The 23,912-nt window shown below is 32.5% G+C and overlaps 3 protein-coding genes across 7 annotated transcripts; 2 read left to right on the top strand and 1 right to left on the bottom strand.

Moving 5' to 3' along the window:
* The first annotated feature begins 4,656 nt into the window (after positions 1-4,656).
* On the top strand, positions 4,657-9,148 carry LOC137826695 (putative WRKY transcription factor 4). Its single transcript, XM_068632782.2, has 4 exons — positions 4,657-5,205; positions 6,183-6,910; positions 6,996-7,154; positions 8,593-9,148. The coding sequence occupies exons 1-4, from the start codon at positions 4,819-4,821 to the stop codon at positions 8,873-8,875; spliced, it is 1,557 nt and encodes a 518-aa protein (XP_068488883.1). The 5' UTR covers positions 4,657-4,818; the 3' UTR covers positions 8,876-9,148.
* A 2,372-nt stretch (positions 9,149-11,520) lies between these two features.
* LOC137826690 (cyclin-dependent kinase C-2 C) lies at positions 11,521-17,721 on the top strand. 5 transcript variants are annotated; one of them, XM_068632762.2, is made up of 9 exons: positions 11,521-12,445; positions 13,293-13,577; positions 13,683-14,000; positions 14,307-14,534; positions 14,751-14,848; positions 15,216-15,324; positions 15,407-15,910; positions 16,496-16,628; positions 17,188-17,721. In XM_068632762.2, exons 1-9 carry the CDS (start codon positions 12,116-12,118, stop codon positions 17,193-17,195), a joined length of 2,013 nt encoding a protein of 670 aa, XP_068488863.1. In that variant the 5' UTR covers positions 11,521-12,115; the 3' UTR covers positions 17,196-17,721. The 5 variants fall into 5 exon arrangements, with proteins under 5 accessions (XP_068488863.1, XP_090149655.1, XP_068488865.1 ...); XM_068632764.2 differs by having other exon boundaries at positions 11,776-12,445; positions 16,496-16,562; XM_068632763.2 differs by having other exon boundaries at positions 11,776-12,445; positions 15,416-15,910; positions 17,188-17,611.
* Positions 17,722-19,475: 1,754 nt separating this feature from the next.
* On the bottom strand, positions 19,476-21,962 carry LOC137826694 (Tetratricopeptide repeat (TPR)-like superfamily protein). Its single transcript, XM_068632781.2, has one exon. It carries the CDS (start codon positions 21,823-21,825, stop codon positions 20,011-20,013), a length of 1,815 nt encoding a protein of 604 aa, XP_068488882.1. The 5' UTR covers positions 21,826-21,962; the 3' UTR covers positions 19,476-20,010.
* Positions 21,963-23,912: the final 1,950 nt, after the last annotated feature.

The raw sequence follows: 23,912 nt of genomic DNA, 5'->3' as shown, positions 1-23,912 counted from the left end.
AAAATTTAGGCCACTTGCCCTTTTATTCAGGACCCCACACTCCTTCTTCCCTCTAGCTGCCCTTGCTATTTATTGCCACTTTAGTTAGATCACTTCTTTATTCCTACCTGTCTACTGTGCTTTATATTTTATATTTTATACTATTTTTGACAAATTATATATAAGTTCCAACACATAATTGGTTACAGTAAAATTAGAGCAGTATATTATGTTGAATGGATCATTACATAAGTATTGTAGAACATATTCACGTGAACTATAGAAGTATGTAACTTTAATTTTACTGCATCAAAGAGTGATTACCATAAATAGCACATTTCTTTTTCAGATAAAACACTTCCTTTTTTAGCACATGAACTCTGTCTTTGTTCATCAACTTGGTTTGAATTATTTATTTGATTTTGTGAATTTGAAGGAGACAATAACTTTGCAGAGCGTTGAATTCATGAATGGTTTAACTTGCTCCACGTACACCTATCAAATACTAAACTACCTTCCACCTCTTTAGAACATTCCTTCTTCTGCAAATTAATTTAATTTTCTTTTATACAAAATTAACATATTTTTTTAATCTGCTTTGCTTCAAACAAATCAATTCAATCGTTTTAGGTGCACAAACTTTTCTAAAATATCTTTCCCTCACTCATCAACCCAAAATTGTTCACTCACAGTGCAGAAAACATTAAATTATTGTTCATTTATCATTTCATTTTCGCAATCTTAAAAAATTTATCATCTGAATTTCTTTTTTAATATTTTCTTCAAACTTTTATTCTTCCCTCATTTTAGTCTGTTCCTGCATCTTATCCTTTTCACATTTTATGTTGATTTCAAAACATCGTAGTTTCGCGATAATTAGTTTTTTTTTGTTTTTTGTTTATCTTATCAGCACTTGCGATAATTAGTAATAACTAGTTATTTTCTTTTTTCAAATATAATGAAAATGGATGTATATGGAAAATTATCTTTTTGATGTTAATTTTTGACATAAAAAATATATATGTAATCATTGATATTAATCAGGAATCATTTTTTTAGCTAAAGAGCATATATATATTTCTCCAGTTTTTTTTATATTATATTATGAAAAAAATTGAATTTTTTTATTTTATTTTCAGATTCTACTATTACAAGGGCTACCAATACCAAATATATAAATATTATAAATAAAATAACTTGTCATTTTCTTCACTGTTATATATTGTGTCTCTAAAGAGTGGCAATAAGTAGGATGCCTTATTATATATATATATATATATATATATATATATATATATATATATATATCGTTTTCTTACTACATTGGATGAATTATATGTTACTTTATTATGTGTGTTAAATTTTGTGAAAAGTAAAAATATTGAGATGATAATAATAAAATAATTTATGTTGTATATATTTCACACATACACTGTATATATTGTGTATATATTATATTATACATGGTTAAAATACGAATTGCTCTTTTTTTTGTATGACCTTCGCCAACTAAAATCAAAATTGAACCAAATGGTTGAATCCATGGCAGTAAATAATGTTATAATAGAATGATCTTGAAATCGTGTAAAAGATAATGAATTTGTTTTAATTATCTATAAATATAGTTGAGTATTTGGTAATAGAAAAAAATCGTTTGTATAATTATTAATTTAGAAAATGATAATTCTTATAATTAACTAAGTTTTGTTTAGTTTGGTTGTGCAGGGATATTTATGAAAACGTTTATATAATGATTTATTGAGATATCTAGACAAAAATGCGTTATCTTTGTTGTCATGTTATTAAATGATTTAATAAGAGTCATTTGATTTTTTTTTCTGTCAAATTTTTGTTTTAACTCCAGAAAATTAGATTTACCTCTCCCACATAATGTTTTTCCGTAAGTTTAACCAAAATTCATTTTCGGAAAACATTATTTCCTGATAATATTATTTTCTGAAAGGCAAACCAAACTAGAAAAATATATTTTCTATTTTCAAATTTTCAGGAAATTTAAAAAAATAACTTTTATCATTTTTTTCATAATAATAACTTTAAAAGAAAGTCTTTATTATTTATATGGATCTTCACCAAACAAGAATTTGTCATTCAAACAGCATTTTTCACTGTTAATTGGAATAAAGTGATATTATGAATTTGAAGATGGTGTATTGATTTTAAATGTCATTAAAATGTGTATGAATTTAGTTGATGTATGGTATTGTTCCAATAACATATGTATATATATTATAAGTAAAAAACATAATAAAAAATATTTTATTGTTTTTTTATAATCTAAATAATGTAGATTAAAACATAAAGTAATTATTACCAATTTAAAAAAATTAAGTAATAAGAAGTTGAGGAAAATTTATTACACCTGAAATGTTTATATATGGTTATCAGTTGCAACAAACTTACTTTGACCAATGAAACTAATGTTTGTGGACTTGAAGTAATTAAATAGGTTAAATAAATTATCATTATTAATATTAGTTGAATTATAATAAAACTAATAAAATGAATTGTGCTTATAAAGTTAAAATCTGTTTACTAATTTTTTTTTGTTTGTTAATAGTTTTAGGTATTATCTTATAATTTTAAAACATGTTGAAACATTTCCCTCGTCTTTAAATTTATATGGTTTTTGGTAAGTTAATAAAACTAAACTACAAGAAGTGATATAGTACACTCCTAAAAAAAAATCACATAATCATCTCGAAGTTATTAATTGTTTTTATTGGGATAACATATTATGGGGGTGACCTGATAATCCCAACAAATACTTGCTAAGATAGGATTTACTCTAATACCATATTACGAAGTAAACTTTAAGCCTAACTCAACCCCATAAAACCAACTCGTGTGATTGAGGTTAACACTCACTTATATACAATGAATTGTCCTCATCTCTAGTCGATGTGGGATCTCCAACCGTTTTCGATTGTGATTTTTATTAGTAAATTTAAATCAAAGTTGTAAAATTTTAAGTACAAATTATTTTAATATTAAGAATGTAGTCCCAATAAATTCAACCTAAAATATATTTTATTTTAAAAAAATTAAGCCAAATTGCTTATACAAAGTTTCTAACAATTTATTAATTTTATATTTAAAGAGATATTACCATAATTCAAGCTCTCAACTACTTAATTAAAAGTAACAATGCATATAGTTGTGATTTACAAGAACCAAGTTACTAAATCCACTTTAATTACTTATAAAATTGAACTAATATTTGAATAGATAATATCATAAGGGTAGAATATTCTTTTTGTATGTGAAAAACGTGTGGAAAAACCAAATTACTTTAAAGATTTTAACAACATCTTTATGTAGAAGTGAAAGAATATATTTAGAAAGGGTTAAACAATGGTGACATTTTGTCTGAGTTTAAATGGGGCCCTTCAATGGAGTTATGAAGTTTATAGTTGAAAATGTTGAAGGAAGGGTAACACCATAAGCAAGATCTGTTCGTAAAATTAAGCATGGTGCCCCACTCTCACCATCATGCTCACACGTTAGATACAACACAAATTATAACAAAAATAAAGGATTAAATATATCAATATTGTTTTTCATCCTAGTACAAATTTTAGATTTATTTATAATAAAAAATATTAAAATGAGTTTTTATGTGATAAATAAATTTTCAGTATAAATTCTATTATAATATCTCAGTGATGAAGATTAATCTCTTGAATGAATGTAATCTTCATTTAAAAACCTTGTTCTTTCAATAGTTTCTTTTACTATTGAACATCTTAAAAATTTATGTACAATAAATACATTTTTTTTTCAAGGTTTAAAATATGAATAACTAAGAGAAAAGAAAATCATTATTCATGGATACTCTGCCCTTAGATAGAAACAAAAGACATAAATATAATAAAAGTCATGATATTTATATATTAAAATTCCATAAACTGTTTACTATATTTTGAATGATTAAATATTTATTAAAACATTATACCACCTCCATTCCTATCTATGGAGTTTCTCTTTTATAGTTAAATATTTACTAAATTATTCATCTCTTTTATAGAATTTCTTTTCAATTGTCTTTTATATCAATAGTAACTGCTTTTTTACTCTCTTTTTTTATTGTCAATAAACAATAAATTTTAATTAACAAGATAAACTCAATTTCTCTTAGAATTAAAAAGGAAAAACTAGAATATTAATTAATTGAATGGAAAATAATTATTCAAACTGTCTCTTATATTAATTACATTTACCAAAATATTTTATAATTTGTATAGGCAACACCGACAAAATGAATAAAATGAATAAGATAAACTCATTCCTTTTAAGAAAAAAATTACCAGCATACATTAATCAATTGAAAGAGAAAATTATATTGATTATTAATAAATTTAATATTACTGACCATATTAATCAATTTGTTAATTTTATAAATCGCATAACACCGTAATAAGAGCTGGAAGAAGGGTAACAAATTGTGAATGTAGTAAAACAAAGAAAAAGAAAAGAAACCAAACACAAAAAAAACACAGGATATTAAGGTAAAAGAGATAAGTATTGAATAAAACATACTTAACGTTATTTGTTATAGTTTTGTCTTTTAATAAAAAGAGAAATATATTTGTTATAAATAATTTTTTATTTAATAAAACAAAATAGTTTTTTCCCGACAATATTAATAATATTATTATTGTTGTTATTATTGAGTTTTGCACGACACCGATTGGACTTTGCGCTGAGAGTGTTGAAGATAACACAACACAAAACGAAAATAAACGAAACCATAGTTTCGTGCTTCTCTGGCGCTATCTTTCCATCTTATTTTCTCTTCCATAATTTTTCCACCCACCATCCATGTCCACTCCCAACGCCCACTCCGACACGGCGCCGCATCCGCGCCCCACCATCACACTCCCTCCGCGTCCCTCCGCGGAAGCCTTTTTCTCCGCCGCCGGCGGCGCTAGCCCCGGTCCCATGACCCTCGTGTCTAGCTTCTTCGGTTCCGATGCCGCCGCCGACTGCCGCTCCTTCTCCCAGCTTCTTGCCGGTGCCATGGCCTCCCCGATGGCCTTCTCCGCCGCCGTGGCCGACAACTCCGGTAAGGACGACGATGGACCCCACAAGGGCTTCAAACAGAGCAGACCCATGAATTTGGTCATTGCTCGTTCCCCTGTATTCACTGTCCCACCCGGGTTGAGCCCTTCTGGGTTTCTTAACTCCCCTGGCTTCTTTTCCCCTCAGGTGATTAATTTCATTTGTAATAGCGATTCCTGAAGGTGTGCTGTGAGGATGAATTTCAAAAGGGGTGTGGTGTTTTTGTGAAGATGTGGTCTTTTTGAAAGAAGGGTGTGGGATCGGTTGATGGGCATGGGGGATTGGAGTTTTGTGATTTTGGGGTTATCAGTGTTTATTTAGGTGGGCTCTGATTGTAGTATAGTACTCTCAACAATTCAGATTTGATCTGGATTTTATTACGATTGTATTGTGTCGTGTGTTATGTTTTCAGTGAACTACTTCACTAGTGTCGAATGATTTCTGGGTTGTGGAGTTGTATGAGCGGATTTTCAGACAAGGGGTTGCTTTTTAGCGCATTTAACTGGGTGAAGAACATTAATTTGGAGTAAAACAAGTATGAATTTGGTGTTGTTGGAGGGGTTGCTCTAGTGATGGTAGAGGGATTTAGATCAGACTTTTTCAAAATGTCAAAACTTTTAGAGGTATTATGTGTCAAAGTGAAATGGTTTTTGGTTGCAATACCCTGATTCTTTAATGTTAGTTTTGATATGGTGTTTTGGCAATAACAAATGAACACAAAATTCGTGGCTGAAAAATGCGATCTCCGTAAGTCACTCGATAGTGAAAATAATCGAGATATTTTCCTTGTCCATGTCTATGTTGACTAAGGAACTCAATAATTGGATTTATTTGTCTTCTATTAACGCTTGTTAGCTTTGCATTCTACTTGTTCATAATTACATGGTAAATGTCATAAAGGTTATTCAAGATTCGTTTTGCCCTTAAAAATTTGTGTCTTTTTTATTTCTGAATGACTGTGCATGGTTATGTATGCATTACATATTTTGCTGGTCCTGCTGTTGGGGTGTTTACTCATTATTATTATTATTATTATTATTATTATTTAATGTGATATTTTCTCCTTGGAACGGTGGATATACTTGTTTGAGGTTCTCACCATCTCTTCAATTTGATGTATACAGAGCCCCTTTGGGATGTCTCACCAACAGGCTTTAGCACAGGTTACAGCTCAAGCTGTCCTAGCACAATCTCATATGCACATGCAAGCTGATTACCAGATGCATGCAGTAACAGCTCCTACTGAACCACCTCTACAGCAGCCATCTTTTGCTGTAAATGAAGCTTCGGAGCAGCAAATAGTTTCATCTGTACCAGAAACTAAAAATTCTCAAATGGAAACATCGGATATCTCACAGGTTGATAAGAAATATCAGCTGGTTTCCCAGGCCATTGACAAACCTGCAGATGATGGCTTTAACTGGCGCAAGTATGGGCAGAAACAGGTTAAGGGCAGCGAGTATCCACGAAGCTACTACAAATGTACACATCTGAATTGCGTAGTGAAGAAAAAAGTTGAGCGTGCCCCTGATGGTCACATAACTGAAATTATCTATAAAGGTCAGCATAACCATGAAAAGCCTCAGGCAAATAGACGTGTCAAGGATAATAGTGATTCAAATGGAAGTGCAATTGTTCAGCCTAAGTCTGAGTCAAACTCACAAGGTTGGGTTGGACAACAAGTAAACAAGTTTAGTGAAAACATTCCTGATTGTTCAGTTCCTGAAAGTGACCAGACTTCCAATCAAGGGGCACCTAGGCAACTACTACCTGGGTCAACTGAGAGCGAGGAAGTGGGTGATGTAGATAATAGGGAAGAGGCAGATGACATTGAGCCAAACCCTAAGAGAAGGCAAGTTTATCCATGTTGATCCTTTATCATACAACTATGCACTTCATTAATTCTTCACAATATAGGCTAAATTTATGCTTTTCAGGAATACTGATCTTGCGGTTTCCGAAGTACCTCTTTCTCAGAAGACTGTAACAGAACCCAAAATTATTGTGCAAACAAGAAGCGAAGTTGATCTTTTGGATGATGGTTACAGGTGGAGAAAGTATGGTCAGAAAGTGGTGAAGGGGAACCCTCATCCGAGGTGATTCTTTAACTCTTTGCCACAATATTTCTTCTAAAAGATTTGTATGTTCATATTTCTCAAAATTCAGAATGCATTTAGTTCTTAAACAGTATATCGCTTTGGAATCATATAACTAATTGCATAGAGTTTGATTACCTTAATAGACATGATATTAATCGAAGATACAAGAATCCTTCATTATGTTTTCTGAATCTTTCATTGAGGTCTACTATAAAATATCGAGGACAAATTAATTCACAAGCAGCGGTTTTTTATGTTACAAGGTGAATCAGTGCTACCAGGCTATAAGAAGTTTATGTTTGATTTTTCTTACATGAAATCCAGTCTGTGTTAATTGTGTATAATGTGAACTCACTTTCTCTATTTGTATATTGTGCTTTCACGTTAGTTGATTTTAAATGGGTACTATGTTCCTGAACAAATGTACACAGTAGGTATGTCTTTGAAAAACTTCTAAATTTTGTGCTAGGGCTATTTGTCTAATATAACAATTTTATTGTCAGTGTAATTTCTGAAGCTAAAAAGGGAGTTTGCACGTGTTTCTTAAACCTCAAGGAGGTCAATGTAATATACTCACATTCAAATCTGTGTCGATTGATACTGCCTCTTCCAAAAATATCATTTTGTTTTGGATTATGAATATCTTAAAAAAGTGTATTTGGCAATATTTCCCTTGTACTTCTTGATGCTTTGCTATCATTTCATTCAGTGGGAGATATCAAGAGACGAGGATAAAGTTAGAGAAATTAATAGACATCTTTAAAGTTTCTTAAAGTAACAGATAAAATGAAACAAAAATTTCTTCTTTAAGACTACTGCTAAATTAACCTCACGTGCTTTAAGTTTTCTTCGTATTGTGCACTAAAAGTATTGGCTTAGAAATTTGCTTTCACCCATCCCTGATTTCTGGCTTTTGATTTCTCTGTACAAATGATTGTCTGTGTCTGCTTCTGCTCCCAGACTCTATTATAGAATTTTTGTTGCTATAAGCAATGGGATTGGGGACTATAACCCCAAATGTTACGCTTGACAAATTTTACTGGAAAATTGGGAGAAACTTGACATTTCATCTCGACAGAGGCCACTAATAACCACCAGGAATAAGGATGTGATGTTTGTCACTTTTTATATTATTTTCAAGTCTTTCTTTAAATAAATCTAGGTAGTTGGAAATTTGGAATCCAATATGCTCACTGAAATGGTGATGTTCGATTGTAAATGTTTCTTTCTTTTGTTCCCTTGAAGCTAGTGTATTCTCATCTTTTGAAGCATAATTGTTTCCCTTAGATATATACACTTTAGTCAATGTGTATGAGGACACAGCCACTCATTCTTTCAATCTATCAACAATTCGGTAACCTGTGTTGTTTATAGGTTGAAAGTATTTTGTTCTGGAATTCTTTTAAATTGTCTGCTATTGAATTTCTATGGACAGGAGTTATTACAAATGCACAAGCGCAGGATGCAACGTGCGTAAGCATGTTGAGAGAGCTTCAACCGACCCCAAAGCTGTCATAACCACGTATGAGGGTAAGCATAATCATGATGTGCCTGCTGCTAGAAATAGCAGCCACAACACAGCTAATACCAATTCAGTGCCATTAAAACCGAGTGTCGTACCACCAGAGAAGCACCCTTTGCTTAAAGATATGGACTTTGGAAATAATGACCGAAGACCTGTACATTTGCGCTTAAAAGAAGAGCAAATCATAGTATAAAAGTGTGGTTTCATGATTACTGATTCCACCTAAAGTACAGAATGAAGTTGTCTAGAAGATGAAATGGATAATATGAAGGTGCAGTCACTACTCAGAGTTGGCAATGGTTAGTGCATGTTTATTGTTTTCTAGTTTCACTGTATGTAACACCTTCTTTTGTACATCTAAATTATGGAATTGGTTGTATAAGATATCGTTTACAGGTATGAAGATCATTTAAACTAATGTACGAACATTATTATATAATTTATAAATACTCCTTGTAAGCTGTAAGTGCAGTTCTAGAGTACAAATAATTGAAAAGCTTGTATTGAATTCCTTTTGTATGATATGGAATGGAAGTTTAAAGAATGACTTTGCTAACTTCAATCATCTTCAATGGATTTATCTTATGTAAGTGGGACAGTGCTTAGGTTTGTTTATTATAACCTTGTAAACTTGTATTGTTTAGATTGTAGTAAGGTGGAGTTGTTGAATGAGGTTTACCTCATTATTGTTCACATGAGATAGGTGAAGTTAAATTTAACCAAAATTTTGTCACTCTTTCAGACTTAAAGTAGAAATTAATGCATATTTGGTAGGGAAGAAATAGAGATAGATGAAAAGAAGTTTGTGTGCTTGTAAGAAAAGAAATAATATGGAAATAACTTTTAAAATAATGGAGTATGTTGTATTATTTTCCATGAACATATTTCTTTCTTCTTGTGTATATACTTGTATTAAATTTCTCTTTCATCAAAACTTTTCCCTTTTCCTTCCATCAAACATTTTTAACTTTTATTTTATTTTATTCTCTTTTTTTTAACTTTTATTTTTCTAAATATTAGAATGAAAAATTGTTTGATTTAAAAATGTGTGGCAAGTGTCTCTCAATTTTCATTTCAGAGCTAACTTTCTCAAATTCATTATAGAGTAGGTGAATATGGTTTGAAGACCACTGTCAACTAACACGAGATACAAATGTTATGATAATATAACAAAATCTTAAAGTGGTTGACAACTCTCCACTTTATAATTGAAAAAAAAAATTATGAAACAATATTAAAATTGTGCTGGTTTATCATAATTGTGAATTGATGTATTTCAATATATAATTATTAAAATAATATTTTTTTTTCTTTTTAAGAATTAAAAGAAAATAAATTCTAGTTGAAAAAGTTTTAGTTATGTTTTATTTACAAATAATATGTAATTTTGATATTTCAATAATCTTTTACCCAAATTCAGTCTTTCTCTTTTTTGTTACAATAAGCTATTCAATCTTTCAATTCATTCATTCTTATCCAAAAAATTCTCATTTACTTTCAAAAACATTCATTAATTGAATTCATTAAACCATTTCAATCTTTCTTCAACTTAAGAAACCACCCCTCAACTAAAACACCACCTTTCATCCAACATTTTAGAAAAGGAAAATCCAAATTCCACTTTCTTTAAAACCTTAAAGTCACACTTCATAATTTTTTAAAAACTTTTTTTTTTACTTTCGAACATTTTAAAAAAATCCTTAAAAATCCATTTTAAATATCTAATTATTTTAAAAGTTATACATAAAGAAGAAAAATGGTATATAGACTATAATGATTAAAGAATTAAAAAACACTAAATTGGAAAAAAAAGTTTAAAAGATTAAAATTATATGTTAATCGTAATAAAGGAATGCAAAATATAATTTAAAACATGAAAAAGAAACAATTTCTTTAGTTATTTGTTTAATTATATGTACTATTGATATGGCCTCTACATGTTCTTGATAATCTGACAAGAAAGTATAGAAAGGAAGCACCCATCTGCTACTGCCTTTATTATTTTCTAAAGATGGTCAACACATTAAAGTTTAGACTTATTTAATTTAACTCATCTTTTATTTTCTTTTCCTGTTTTTCTGTTCACTTTACCCGTGTCAAGGAATCTTAGCAGCAGGATTTTGGCTCACAACATAGTTCTGCACATTATCTTCATTTTCTGAATAAACCCTGTTGAAACTATTTTAACCAGAGTAACTTAGTAGTTTTTCAATCTGGCAGCATCATACAAAAATCATTATGTGTCAACATCATACAAATTTTTTTTACAAAAAGTGGGAGAGTTTAATTGATTTGAGCATGGCATTAGATCATTTTCCGAGTACAAGATGTGAGCATTACACAACAATTATTCAGTGATGCTTAAGTCAACAAAGTTTCTCTCAAAACAAATTTCAGATACTATTTCCTTTGAAAGAGAATCTTCTTTTAAAAAACTCAACCTCTAATAGAATTTATTATTATTATTATTAATACTGTATAACTGATACATGCACAACTATGTGAAACTTTTTGCATTAGCTTTGATAATTAAACATGTATCATTGCTTTCTTTTAACCGAGAAAAAAATATACAAGGGAGTGATGCACCAAAAGCTCCAAAAACATGCACTATATCACTTGAGTCACATAATCAAAATACAATGAAAACCAGAAGCAATCATGACCCACGTAGTGATGGATAGATTGAAAGGAAAGAAGATGATAACCACAATCATTGACTGAACATGTAAATTATCCAATAAAGTCCAAGAGAGGTGTCGGGTCAGAATTGGACAGCAACTCAAAACTAAAAGAACTGTCAGATTACAAAGACATGATGAAAGAAGAAGAATGAGTGTGGATGCATGATTGGTGATGAAATTATTATTCCAACCCAAATGAACTAACTCCATCATGCGTTTGAATGGTGCTGTTAGGAGTTGGCATGTAGCCATTGTGAACCATGCCATTACAACACACACTCTCTTTATCTTTCTATTTTGTACTTCTCTGTGTATCCAACCAAAGCGACAAACAAACAGAAAACAAACAACACATCATTCGAACCGTTACATTACACCTTTCTCTCTCCCTCTTTTCTTTCTTTCTCTTACATTAGAACACCAAAAAGAGATATGCACCCATTGGGACCCGCGAATGTCTCACGACCGTTCGCGACATCCTCGAAAATCCTCCGCAGATCTCGCGACATACAGAGAGAGAGACAGAGAGAGAGAAGAGGGTTGGATATTGGTTACTGGATTGTGTTATTTTTGGAAGAGAGAAAAAACCGAATCGAAGGAGCGAGGGGGGGAGCAACAAAGCCACCGTTTTCCCTCCTCTCCCAATGCTTCTCTTTATGGGTTTCTCTCCGTTTTCTCTCTGAGTGTTTCATTTTTCTTCGGAGGCGTTTTCTCGACCCGTTTCCTAGCCGGGTCGGACCCTCCGGAAAATGGGCTGTGCGAGTTCGAAGAATGTTCTTGCCGGAGGCGATTCCACGTCCCCGGGGCTGCCCGTGTTGGCTTCGAGCTCACGGAAACGGTGCAATGGGAAGAGGCGAAACGGCGTCGTGGAGGCGCGTGAGGGGGACGACAGATTAGAGGAGACAAAGGAGTGGAAGAAGGGGAGCTTGAGAGGTCCAGTGTCGTTGAGGTTGTCGTGTAGGTTTGTGGAGGCTGAACAGAATGCTGCTGGGTGGCCACCTTGGCTTACCTCTGTTGCTGGGGAAGCCATTCAAGGGTGGGTCCCTCTCAAAGCCGATTCTTTTGAGAGATTGGATAAGGTACTCAACACCCCATTCCCATCTTATATTAGTAATCAATGCATTGATATTCATGTTGATAAGTGATTGATGACATCTCAAATACCAAATTATACACCTTGTCGGAGAAAAAAAAATACATGTATCATACAATATGATGTGATAGGAAGAAAAAATAGAAAGAAATGATAATATTTAATAAACATTTAACAAACATATTGCTGAGATGAATCTATTAGAAATAATATCAGAAGTATGCGAGGAATTAAATCTATGTTTTTCAATTAGAATTTGAGTTTTAACTTGGTAGTTTGCATAATTAATGGAGTAATGTGTTGAAAGTTAACCAATATTATTGGGGTGAAACTCCAATTTGGATGAGAACAATCTTACAGAAGTTTTGTTCTTGAAAAATGAATGCTTTGTTGGAATCACGTCTAAATGATGGTTGGGGCAAGTTCATGTAGGCTTTAACTTTTGCAATGATGATTTTGTTTAAAGATGGTAACTTCAGTTGTGTTCAAGAGTCCTCCTATGTAGAACAAGGCTAACTAACCATTCTTCTAACCAAACATAATAATATTAAATGTTGAATTTTTTGCATTTAACTATTAGAAAAAAAATTAAATCATGTAGCTAATCTCTGTCATAAAGATTCCATGAAAATTTCACCAGTGACGACTCAACACAACAGTTTTTGTTAATCCAGACTTGGTAAAACCGTAGCATCTGCATAAAATTTTGACTAGTACTTATGAAAATATTTGATCTTAGATTCTCATGAACTAGCAACTGGCTTGTAAAGAACAGAGACAAGACAATCTATGAGGTCAACATTTATCTATTTAGGACATTTTCTTTTGTGTAGATTGGACAAGGTACATATAGCAGTGTATTCCAAGCACGTGAAGTTGAAACTGGGAGGATGGTTGCCCTGAAGAAGGTTCGTTTTGACAAATATCAAGCGGATAGCATTAGGTTCATGGCGAGAGAAATAATAATTCTTCGCACACTTGACCACCCAAACATCATGAAATTGGATGGTATAATTACTTCACAACATTCAAACAGCATATACCTTGTATTTGAATACATGGAGCATGACCTTGCTGGCCTAGTAGCTTCTCCAGATATAAAGTTCACTGACGCACAGGTTTGTCTGCATTTTATCACATAATTTTATGACTCATTAGGATGGTTACTTTAGCTTAGTGCATTAGATGTTACCTTAATTGTTGTTTCATATTTTACTCAACAGATTAAGTGTTACATGAGACAGTTATTAAGTGGAATTGAGCATTGTCATCTTCGAGGTATTATGCATCGAGACATTAAAGTATCTAATATACTAGTAAGCAATGAAGGTGTTCTCAAGATAGCAGATTTTGGATTAGCAAATACCCTTAGTCCAAATAACAAGCGACCCTTAACAAGTCGAGTGGTGACTCTATGGTATCGTCCTCCTGAACTCTTGATGGGATCAACAACTTATGGAGTTTCGGTGGATCTATGGAGTGTGGGTTGTGTATTTGCTGAACTTTTTCTGGGGAGGCCCATCCTTAAGGGGAGAACTGAGGTAATTCTCATTATCAAACAACACACTATAACACTGTTCCAACGAGAATTTACCTTATCACCACGTCAAGTTAATGAATAGGATATTGAAATTGCCATGTGGTTTTGACTTCATGGAGATAAAATTCAAGACTTTATTCATCCTTCTAAGGATAATCAAACAAAATAAAATTAAAGAGAAAATAAGGACAAAGGAATTTACGAAACAAGGCATGAGAACAAGGCTATCAATGCATCATTTCATTTGTGAGGCTAACACTAAATCTTTGGTGGCTTAATTTATTGTATGTTCTTATTTAATCTACAGGTTGAACAATTACACAAAATTTTCAAGCTTTGTGGATCTCCACCACAGGAGTACTGGAAAAAGAATAAGCTTCCTCTGGCCACAATGTTTAAGCCTCAGACTAATTACGAAACCTCTCTTCAAGAGAGGTGTAAAGGTTTTCCTGCACCTGCTGTAAAACTACTCGAGACTTTACTTTCCATTGATCCCTCCAAGCGTGGGACTGCCTCCTCTGCACTCACGTCAGAGGTGAATTCTTTATGCATTTTGATCTTCCTTTTTCAATAAGCTTTATCTTTATGATAAAGAATGATTCTTCACGAGTTAACCATGAGGATGGTGTTCCATGTGTATTTTTCATAGTTGTTATTCTGAAACTGCTGTTTTACTAAGATCTATGCTCGGTTTTGGCTATTGCACATAATTATGTGTCTGATTCTATGTTTCATGTTGGACATTTTGCAGTATTTCAGAACCAAGCCATATGCCTGTGATCCATTACTCCTGCCAAAGTATCCACCAAGCAAAGAAATGGATGCCAGAGATCGGGAAGATGCGAGCAGGTATATATCATTTCAGTTTTTTCTTCTATACTTATGCCAAAGCTATATTACACTTGAATTTTTCTCCTGCTTTGAATCTTATTTATGAATTTAGTAATTATTAGTACTACTATAGGGAATGAAAATTAAAGGTTGCATCATATTCGAAAAGGCCAAGGCCTAATATTCGCGTATGTTATATCAAAACCTTATGCTGGAGAATTAGACCTCAGGTGAAAAAAGTTAGTATTTAATATTCATTTAAATCATTCACCAGGTCCAAACTTGAGTATCTTAAGCACCGAATTATTTAAAATGGATAGTCTACTTAATCATCATGGTTTCTATTGAAACTACTTGCTTAATTTATTTTCTGTCTTGTGCACAGGAAAAAGGCTGCAGGTAAAGTGAGAGAGGCTGTAACATCAAAAAGGCACAGACGAGTCCACAAAGTTTCCCATGACCATATAAATTTCAACATGCCAGCTTTGAAAGAGGTGCTCTTGCTTTCAGTAACAATGCAACACTGCTTGAAGAAAATAACTATTTTTTATTCACTTCTCTTTCTTGTTTGTGAAGGAAATGCAGAATAATTCTCAAAATGCTGGTACAGATGATGGTGGGGCACATGTTGCAAAAGTTAATATAGGAGCTTTGCATATAGAGCAACCAAAGCCTTCATGTGATGGAAAGTCTGAGGCTGCCCAAGTGGGGGATGGTTGCAATGAAAACAGTGTATACTCTGGACCAGCACCAGTCTCAGCATCCAGTGGCTTTACATGGGCTAAAAGGAGAAAACCAGAAGCTTCATCCATATTGTCTGATTGTTCAAGAAGCAAAATCAGTGCTTTGGATCCAACCTTTGAAAAAGGCGCATATGATTTAACAAAACATAGGATAGAAGTTTCAGAAAGGAAACATAGTTTCAACACAAGGCATAAGGACAAGACTTCCACCTACGTATTGCCAATATACCATCCTCCTCGGATTCAACAAAAATCATTCGATGCAGCTGATACATACAACTCAAATTATTACATGGAATTCGATTTCACAGATAAATCGGATGCTCAGTTAGATCAGGTAAGTTTGAAATCCTCAGGCTAATTTGAACACGTTTTTTGATCAAACAAAACCATGGGTTGTCATTATTGACCATGGACTATATATGCCACATTTGATAACATAAACTGATCTGTCAGATTTGGCAACTAACACTTCATATGTGTTTTTTATTAATAGCTGAACATAGTTATTTCTAATGGATTTAATTTTCTTACTCATTAGTGGTTGTAAAACTTCCCTTGCTATAGTATAACTTAATCCTCCAAATATCAGTTACATCACAATGATTTCCGAATGACAATTTTAGTCCTCAATGACTAATTTGGTCCTAGTGTGTAGCAGCCTTGGACTATTTTGATGTCTACAAATTAACACCAGAGAACCAATCTGGTGTAATACTCTTTAGTAAACTAAATTATTCTTCTTAGAGTCTTCCGATGACGAAATTAAGGTTTTTTATTTACTATTGATGGAAATTCTTATTTAGTAGTGTTGTTTTCAGAGTGTGGATTATATATGAAATCTTGATATGCATCAAAATACCTATGTACTACTCTATTTTAGTCAGAATGCTTCTTACTTTATGTACCAAAACTTTTACAGGGCCACAGAAAACATGGTGAGCCTGTGAAGCAATCAGCGCCAAAAATGATTTCATCAAATAAAAATGGTGAGTTGTTGCAGCGGAATGAAAATAATATGCGGCAATCTCTTCGTATATCAACCTTAGGAAGAGGTAAAAAGACTACTTTTATCTAGGGTGATGTTACACAAGAAACAAACATATTACACCTCCATGCATGCTATTAGATCCACTGGAAAAAAATATTGTTCTCATCACTTTTGTTTACATACTTCCACTCTTGAAAAAGGCCCTATCACCAAATACATAAAAAGATGAGAGAAAAAGATGCAATTTTTTTGAGAGAAATTCTCTTCATACAATTTGTACATTGAAGAGAAATAAGAAGACAAGCAAGAAAGAGTGAAATAAGATGATGTGAGAGAGAGAAAATGAACTATTAAAATAAGTTGCATGAATATGATATTTGGTCGAAACATATGCACATCTCACATAGTATGGACTTTTTTTTGCCTATTGTTCTCAGTCTATCATTTTCCTTAATTGCTTAATTGCATTCATTGAATAGTTGAATGAGAAACTCAACCTAATGTTGCAGCATACATTTTTCTTTGATCTCTAACTTCAGTTTTAAGGGTAAATCAGAAGTAGTTTAAACAAAATTACAATATAACTGGTTATGAATACTAGCATATCAATTTGTGTGTTACAGACCAATGACACAGGGATCGAGGGACAGGATTAATCCCACATCTTCAAGGGCTGCAGGACTAAGAAAACATAGTGGGCATTGATGGAATCCTTATGGATATCTGAACCATTCTAACTTGTACTTCAGCTCTCTTGATTTGGCAACAGTACCCTTCCTTTTGTTTACTACAGAGTTAAGTGTACATAAAGGACTAACACTGAATTATATGTAGGATTACAGTAACAAATGGCAACCCCCAAGTGTTAGGTGATATGCTTAAAGAAAAGTTAACTTTTCTCATAGAAAATTCTTTTACCTTGGTAGCCTACTACTACATGTGTTCATTTATTTATTTCATCATGTTCCCTCAACCCTTGTATATGCTGCATTGCAGATATTAAAAACTTGAGAAAGAGAGACAAAGATAAAAGTATTGTTCTAAAAATTCTCTTGTTCTGGCAAAAAAAAAGTACTCTTGCTAAACCTCAAAAGGCTATTTAGGCAATCCAAAGTACTACAATGAAGTTAGACCAAGGAAGCTAACTATATTCTATATTTCTGCTTTGTTGTTTTAAACGTACTTAAGGATAAGATAAACAACAATTTCCTTTTTTATTTATACATTTTTTGTGGTCTTTGTGATTCTAACACTTACATAGATTGTAGGAATTACTTCGTGCATGTTTATAAAATAAAAAATGTATTAAAAGATTTATGGATTACACTTTTCAGAAATATTCTAAAAGAAAACATTTTAACTATTCAGGATTATTCATTCTATAACAATTTCATTCACCATGTTGCCCCTCTGGGCTACAACAAACACATTGGTGTGGCCATGCTTGTCTGAATTTGGCCCTCACTGACGACATCATTGTTTGCATGAAGCACGTTGGAGTCGGCGTAGGTACCAAGGTTACGTAGGAAATTGCTTTGGCCACCATTGTAGTTTTGATGTAACTTAACCACTCAAAACCTCAAACTTAACCACCATTGTTCTCTCAATTGCAATGCCAAAAAAACTCATTCAGGAAACTAAAATTGAATGTTTTTGACATCCGTCATCCGAAATATCTTTTGCAGAACGTGTAATCCATATACTTGTTTGAAATATTCTAGATTTATATCTAGAACATGTAAGAATTTTACAAGGTTATTTTTATAATGAGAGGTGCATGAAAATGCTATGAAATTGCAAGCCTAAATTGTAATGTTATCGGTTTATGGTAATCTAAATAAGCTTGGAAATGGGTCTACGAACATGTGGTTAAAAGATAAAGTATTTTTATTGCAAAAGAAAACATTTATCATATAAAAGGCATAGAAGTTATTGAATGTTAATTTATTTTTAGTAATTTAAAACATTTGATGGTATACATTTACTGCGTGCACCCTACGTTTATGATTACAGTCTTTAAAAAAATTATGAATTCCTTAAATAATAATACTGTACCATAATAATAAGAAAATCACTTATTCTTATATAATCACAATTGATGGGAAAAAAATGTGTCAAATTTTAGAAGGCAAACTGTTCTTATCCACTAGGTGTTATTTTTTTAAACTGACTCATTTATCAACAATATGTTTGATTAAATTTGTTGACAAAAAAAAAGGAAAAAGGGATAATGTGTTAGTCTAAGATAGTTCAAAGAACATTACTTAAAGGATTAATATTTACCTTAAAAAATTGGTCGAAATTTTAATACTGATAACAGTAAGTTATGATATTTGATAAACACTCTACTTGACGAGTTATGTTATGTATATCAACATTTTTCTTTTTATTTTAGAAAGCCAATCAAACACTATGAAACGTCGTGTGTAGTAGTAAATGAAAAATTTGTTAGCCTTTCAGATTTTTCAGTTATCATACTAAAATATTTGTCTATGTAGTTTTATGTTTTACATGTAAGACAAGATAGAGAGAAGAATATTTCACTTAACTTCATACACTTGATGGTGTATTATTAGGTATGTTTGGGCGAACTTTTTTCTAGCTTTTTCTTCTCCTTTAAAAGGAAGAAGCTGTAGAAGAATTAAGTAGCTTATTTTGTAAAAGCAAATAATATTATAGCATCAACTAGGTTCCAAGTCAAGTTCTTGAGGTTGCTTGCAGCAGTGAGATATTCACAATCAAGTATTGGAAAGAAAATAATAATAATAATCACCCTCACTTTTCTAGTTAAACCAGTGCAAGCATTCAAACAGGAAGGTCATGCTAATTCTCAACTTGCTTCAAGAACACCCATATTACCTCCATGAACACTATTGAAGTCTTCATCTGAATCAGATTCCAGAAGGATGACTGAATCAAAATATGTTTCTTCTTGACTCACTACTGCAAGCAGTGGCACAACAAATTCATTACAACTCCGAAAAGATAGAAATTGAAAATAGTAAAGTCAAAAGAATATACTCTAGTCATCGTTGAAGTCTGAGGTGTCAACCAGTAATTCCTAACATGACTTTTATAAAAAAATAAAAAAATGGTCAAAAGAATATACAGTTTGCATCATTGTCATATTGACTGAGTTGCTATTGAAGCTGAGTAAGATGGAATATTGAATTAGAAACTTCTGAGCGCCTGCAAGTAGTAGTTGCACCATTTCCAAAGTCCATATGAACAACTTCACTTACAGAATAATCTGTCACACGCCCCCCTGCGCTGCTATTCCTTTTCAGGATGATATCATCTGGTATAGGAATGGAACTTGAGATCTTTTGACACCGTCTTGTTATCCGTTCAGAGGAGATTCCTTGGTGCTTTTATTGCATTAGAACGCAACAAAATCCATTTCAGCTGTTATGTATGCTAATGCAACCAAATGATTTCATTCGCCTCTATTGGGGTATCATTGGAACAAATTCAACCTCCTGGAGGTCCTGTACCAATCTGTCAATCATCCGATATATATCATCTGATTTAGGGTGTGATTGATCAAATACAGTAAATTCATGCACTTCTTCTTCTACCTCTATGGAACTAGCTCCAGAAGGCTTTTGGCGTACTGTATTCTTCATCTGTAACCTTATATTGGCCACATTCATCCAATCTCCTGCTTGAGCATAAATATTTGACAGAAGTGAGTAATTCCCAGCATCTGATGGCTCCAACTTAAACAGTTGTTCACACACGGCTCTTCCAAGATCTACATCATTATGCATCCGACAAGCATTCAAAAGAGTACCCAATATAATGGCATTTGGTTCCATAGGCATCCTGCGCAGAAGCATGAAAGCTTCTTCTAGGTGTCCCCCACGTCCAAGAAGGTCCACCATGCAACCGTAATGATCAATTTCAGGAACGATCCCAAACACTTTCTCCATTGAATAAAAGCATTTGCGCCCTTCATTAACAAGTCCTGCGTGGGTGCAAGCACACAAGAGGCCAACGAATGTACATCTATCTGGCTCAAAACCTTCGTCTACCATCCTAGAGAAAAGCTCAAGCGCTTTCTTGCCATGTCCATGCATGGCGAAAGCCTGGATCATGGAATTCCAAGACACCACATCTTTCTTCGCCATCATTCCACTAAAGACATCAGACGCAGCATCCAAACAACCACACTTCGCATACATATCAATAAACGCATTCAACACCTTAGTGCCACATCTAAACCTCAACTTCTTCACAGACGCGTGAACTCTCCTCCCCAACTCAAGCATTCCAGACTTAGCACAGGCCGCCAAAATACTAAACAAAAACCCATCATCAGGCCTCAACCCAGCCTCCTCCATTTTCCCATATAACTCTGTCGCCTCCCTCGCATTCCCCTTCTCTGCATACCCCGCTATTATTGTCGTCCAAAGCACCACATTCTTCCCCGGACACTTATCAAACAGCATCCTCGCCATATCTATGTCACCAGCCTTACTATACCCACAAACCATAGTCGACCATGAAACAATATTCCTCTCAGGGATTTTCTCAAACAGATCAAATGCCTTGTCCATCTCCCCCGCCTTGGTGTACCCATCCAACATTGTGTTCCAACTAACCATATCCCTTTCGGGCATTTCATCAAACAGCTTGCGCGCACGCTCCAATTCACCACATCGGACCAACCCACCAATCATGGAGTTCCAAGTGACCACATCCCTTTCCTCCATGGCCAAAAACAAGCTCATGGCCCCATCAAGCCCGGAACTCCCGCACCTGGAGTATGAATCAATGAGCGAATTGGGCACGAAGATATCCGCGTAAAGACCGAATTTTTCAACATGGGCATGAATCATTCGGACCAAGGGAAGCGATGAAGAGTCGGTACAAGCCTTAAGGAGAGAAGGGTAGGTGAAGTTATCAGGAAAGAGACCGCTTTTCAGCATTTGGAGGAAAGTGTTGAAGGGGAGAGAGGGGTGTGAGTGGTTGTGGGCGTGGGCTCTGATGATGGAGTTGTAGAGGTGGACGTTGGGGTGGGGGAGCTGGTTGAAAACGTTGACGGCGGAGGCGAGGTGGCGGCAGAGGGAGAAAGCGGCGATGAGTTTTGGAGCGACGAAGAGGTCGTGGTGGAGATTGGCTTTGAGAATTTGAGCGTGGATTTGGTTGACATGGTTGAGGTTGGTGCACTTGTGGAGTTGGGAGAGCTTCTCTTCCAAGAGTCTCCGACGAGAGAACCATGTGGGCACTCTTCCTCCCACCGGAACTTGCATTTGCATTGCCACTCACGGATTTTTTTCAAAAATGAACCGGAAACTGAATTAAAATACTCAAATAGACATGTTGGAACTTTATTTACAAAATTAAACCTTTTTACTGTGCATGTAGTGAAGTCCAGTTCCGGTTCTTAAGGAAAGTGAGAAGGAGAACGAAAGTTTTGAAAGTAAAGAAATTGAGTAGAAATGAAGACTTAAGACTTCAATTCTTAAACTTCACTCATAAAAAAATAATGTTTGAAATTAAAGTCTTAAAAAAATTAAAATAATTTATAACTTAGTTAATTTATTTTATGAAAAATTCCATTTCTATTTTATTTTATGAATACTACGTCTGAAAGTTATTTTAATACTAATCTGATAATAAGAAATATAGATAAACTTTTTTAGAAAAATAATTAATATATTAGAATATGAGTTAGTATTTACATGTAATTGAATATTTGTTAAGATAAAATAATTTTTTTAGAAATGTGCTTTATATTTCAATAAAACACCAATTACATATCTTTTATGCCAAATTTATATATATAAATTAGATTAATTAAATAAATTTTATTTTAAATTAAACAAATAAAATGAAAATTATCAATTTATTTCGATTCATTAAAATTCAATTAATATATATTTAATCGTTTTTTTAGTAGAATAATAATTTTGAAAATGCAAAATAAATTGTTTATTTCTTTTATTTTATTTATTTACTTAAAATAATAGTTATATTTAAAAATATATATTATATATCAGTTTAGTATAATTTATAGTAATATTTATATAAGAAAATGGTATTATAATAGTTGAAATTTATATATTGTGAGATTTAAAAAAGTGGTAAATGGTATAGTGAGGCATTGTGGATTGAAGGCATTGGGTTTTGAGAGACCGAAAAATCAAAGATGGAATGAACATCAGCTTCAAAGCCAAAACTTTGTGTAGTTTTTTTATTCCTATAAACAAAGCTCAAATACCTTTCTCTTTCTACTTAGCAAATACCTCATAATATTACACCTTCTCCCCATTCTTCATCATCCAATAGAATTAACAAAGATTTTTAAAATGACACTCACCCCAAAATTTTCAAAAATAAATTGTAGGATAAAAGCTTGGTGGAGAAAACCTTTCCCTCATACTACTTACAATAATTTACCATAAGAAAATAATTAATGAAGTTTTTAAGTCATTTATAATTTGGGTATCTTTAAAAAATATCGATTGAGTAATCAAATTTTAATATTTTTTAATTATTTATTTTTGTTTATTTATTTGTCAGAAATATAAAGTATTGAGATTAATATAAATGATATATATTTTTATTTATACACTAATTTTATTGCTTTTATAAAGTGTGTTGTATAATTAGGTTGTAATGATTTTTTATTAGTTTCATGTTATTACTCACAAAAGCTAAAAGATGGTCGTTGTCACCATCATTCATGTAAGAAGAAATAATGATACTTCTTTATTATCTAACAAATTTTCAATAAAAATAATAAAAATAATTTATTGTTATGTGTTAATTATGGTATATTATATTATATTAAATACAAATTGTTTCTAAAGACGTGATGATATAATGTAATATAATTAATAAAATAACATTCATATCACTTAATTAATTAAAAATTAATGGTAAAAACATATTTTTTTAGTAAATAATAAAGATTCAATTAAAAATATCTAAATTTAATTTAGAAGAAAACTGAAACTTAATTAAAACACAATAAAATAACGTTTCTTATAACCCATGCATGTGCCATAACTTATCACTATGCATAATACAATTAGATTAGGGGTGTAGGTTTAAAAATGGAGATGCAGGAAAATATTCTTAAATAAAATGAAGGTATATAAAAGAATGCATTTCAGATTTTTTTTTTAAATATGTTTCTGGATATTTTTTTCAAAAACGAATTTTTTTATTCAGAATGAGATTTTTATTTTTGTTTTCAGACTTTTATTTCCGAAAGACAATAATCTTTTCCATTCTACTTTTCTAGAATGTATTATTTTTATTTTTAGATTTTTATTTGCAGAATGAAATACATTTTTTGAAATTTGAATCTACGTAGGGTGCAGGTTGAAAAAGATTG

This window comes from Phaseolus vulgaris, chromosome 8 (assembly GCF_051622355.1).
Source record: "Phaseolus vulgaris cultivar YP4 chromosome 8, ASM5162235v1, whole genome shotgun sequence".
Lineage (NCBI taxonomy): Eukaryota > Viridiplantae > Streptophyta > Magnoliopsida > Fabales > Fabaceae > Phaseolus > Phaseolus vulgaris.
This window is presented reverse-complemented; position numbering and strand designations above follow the sequence as displayed.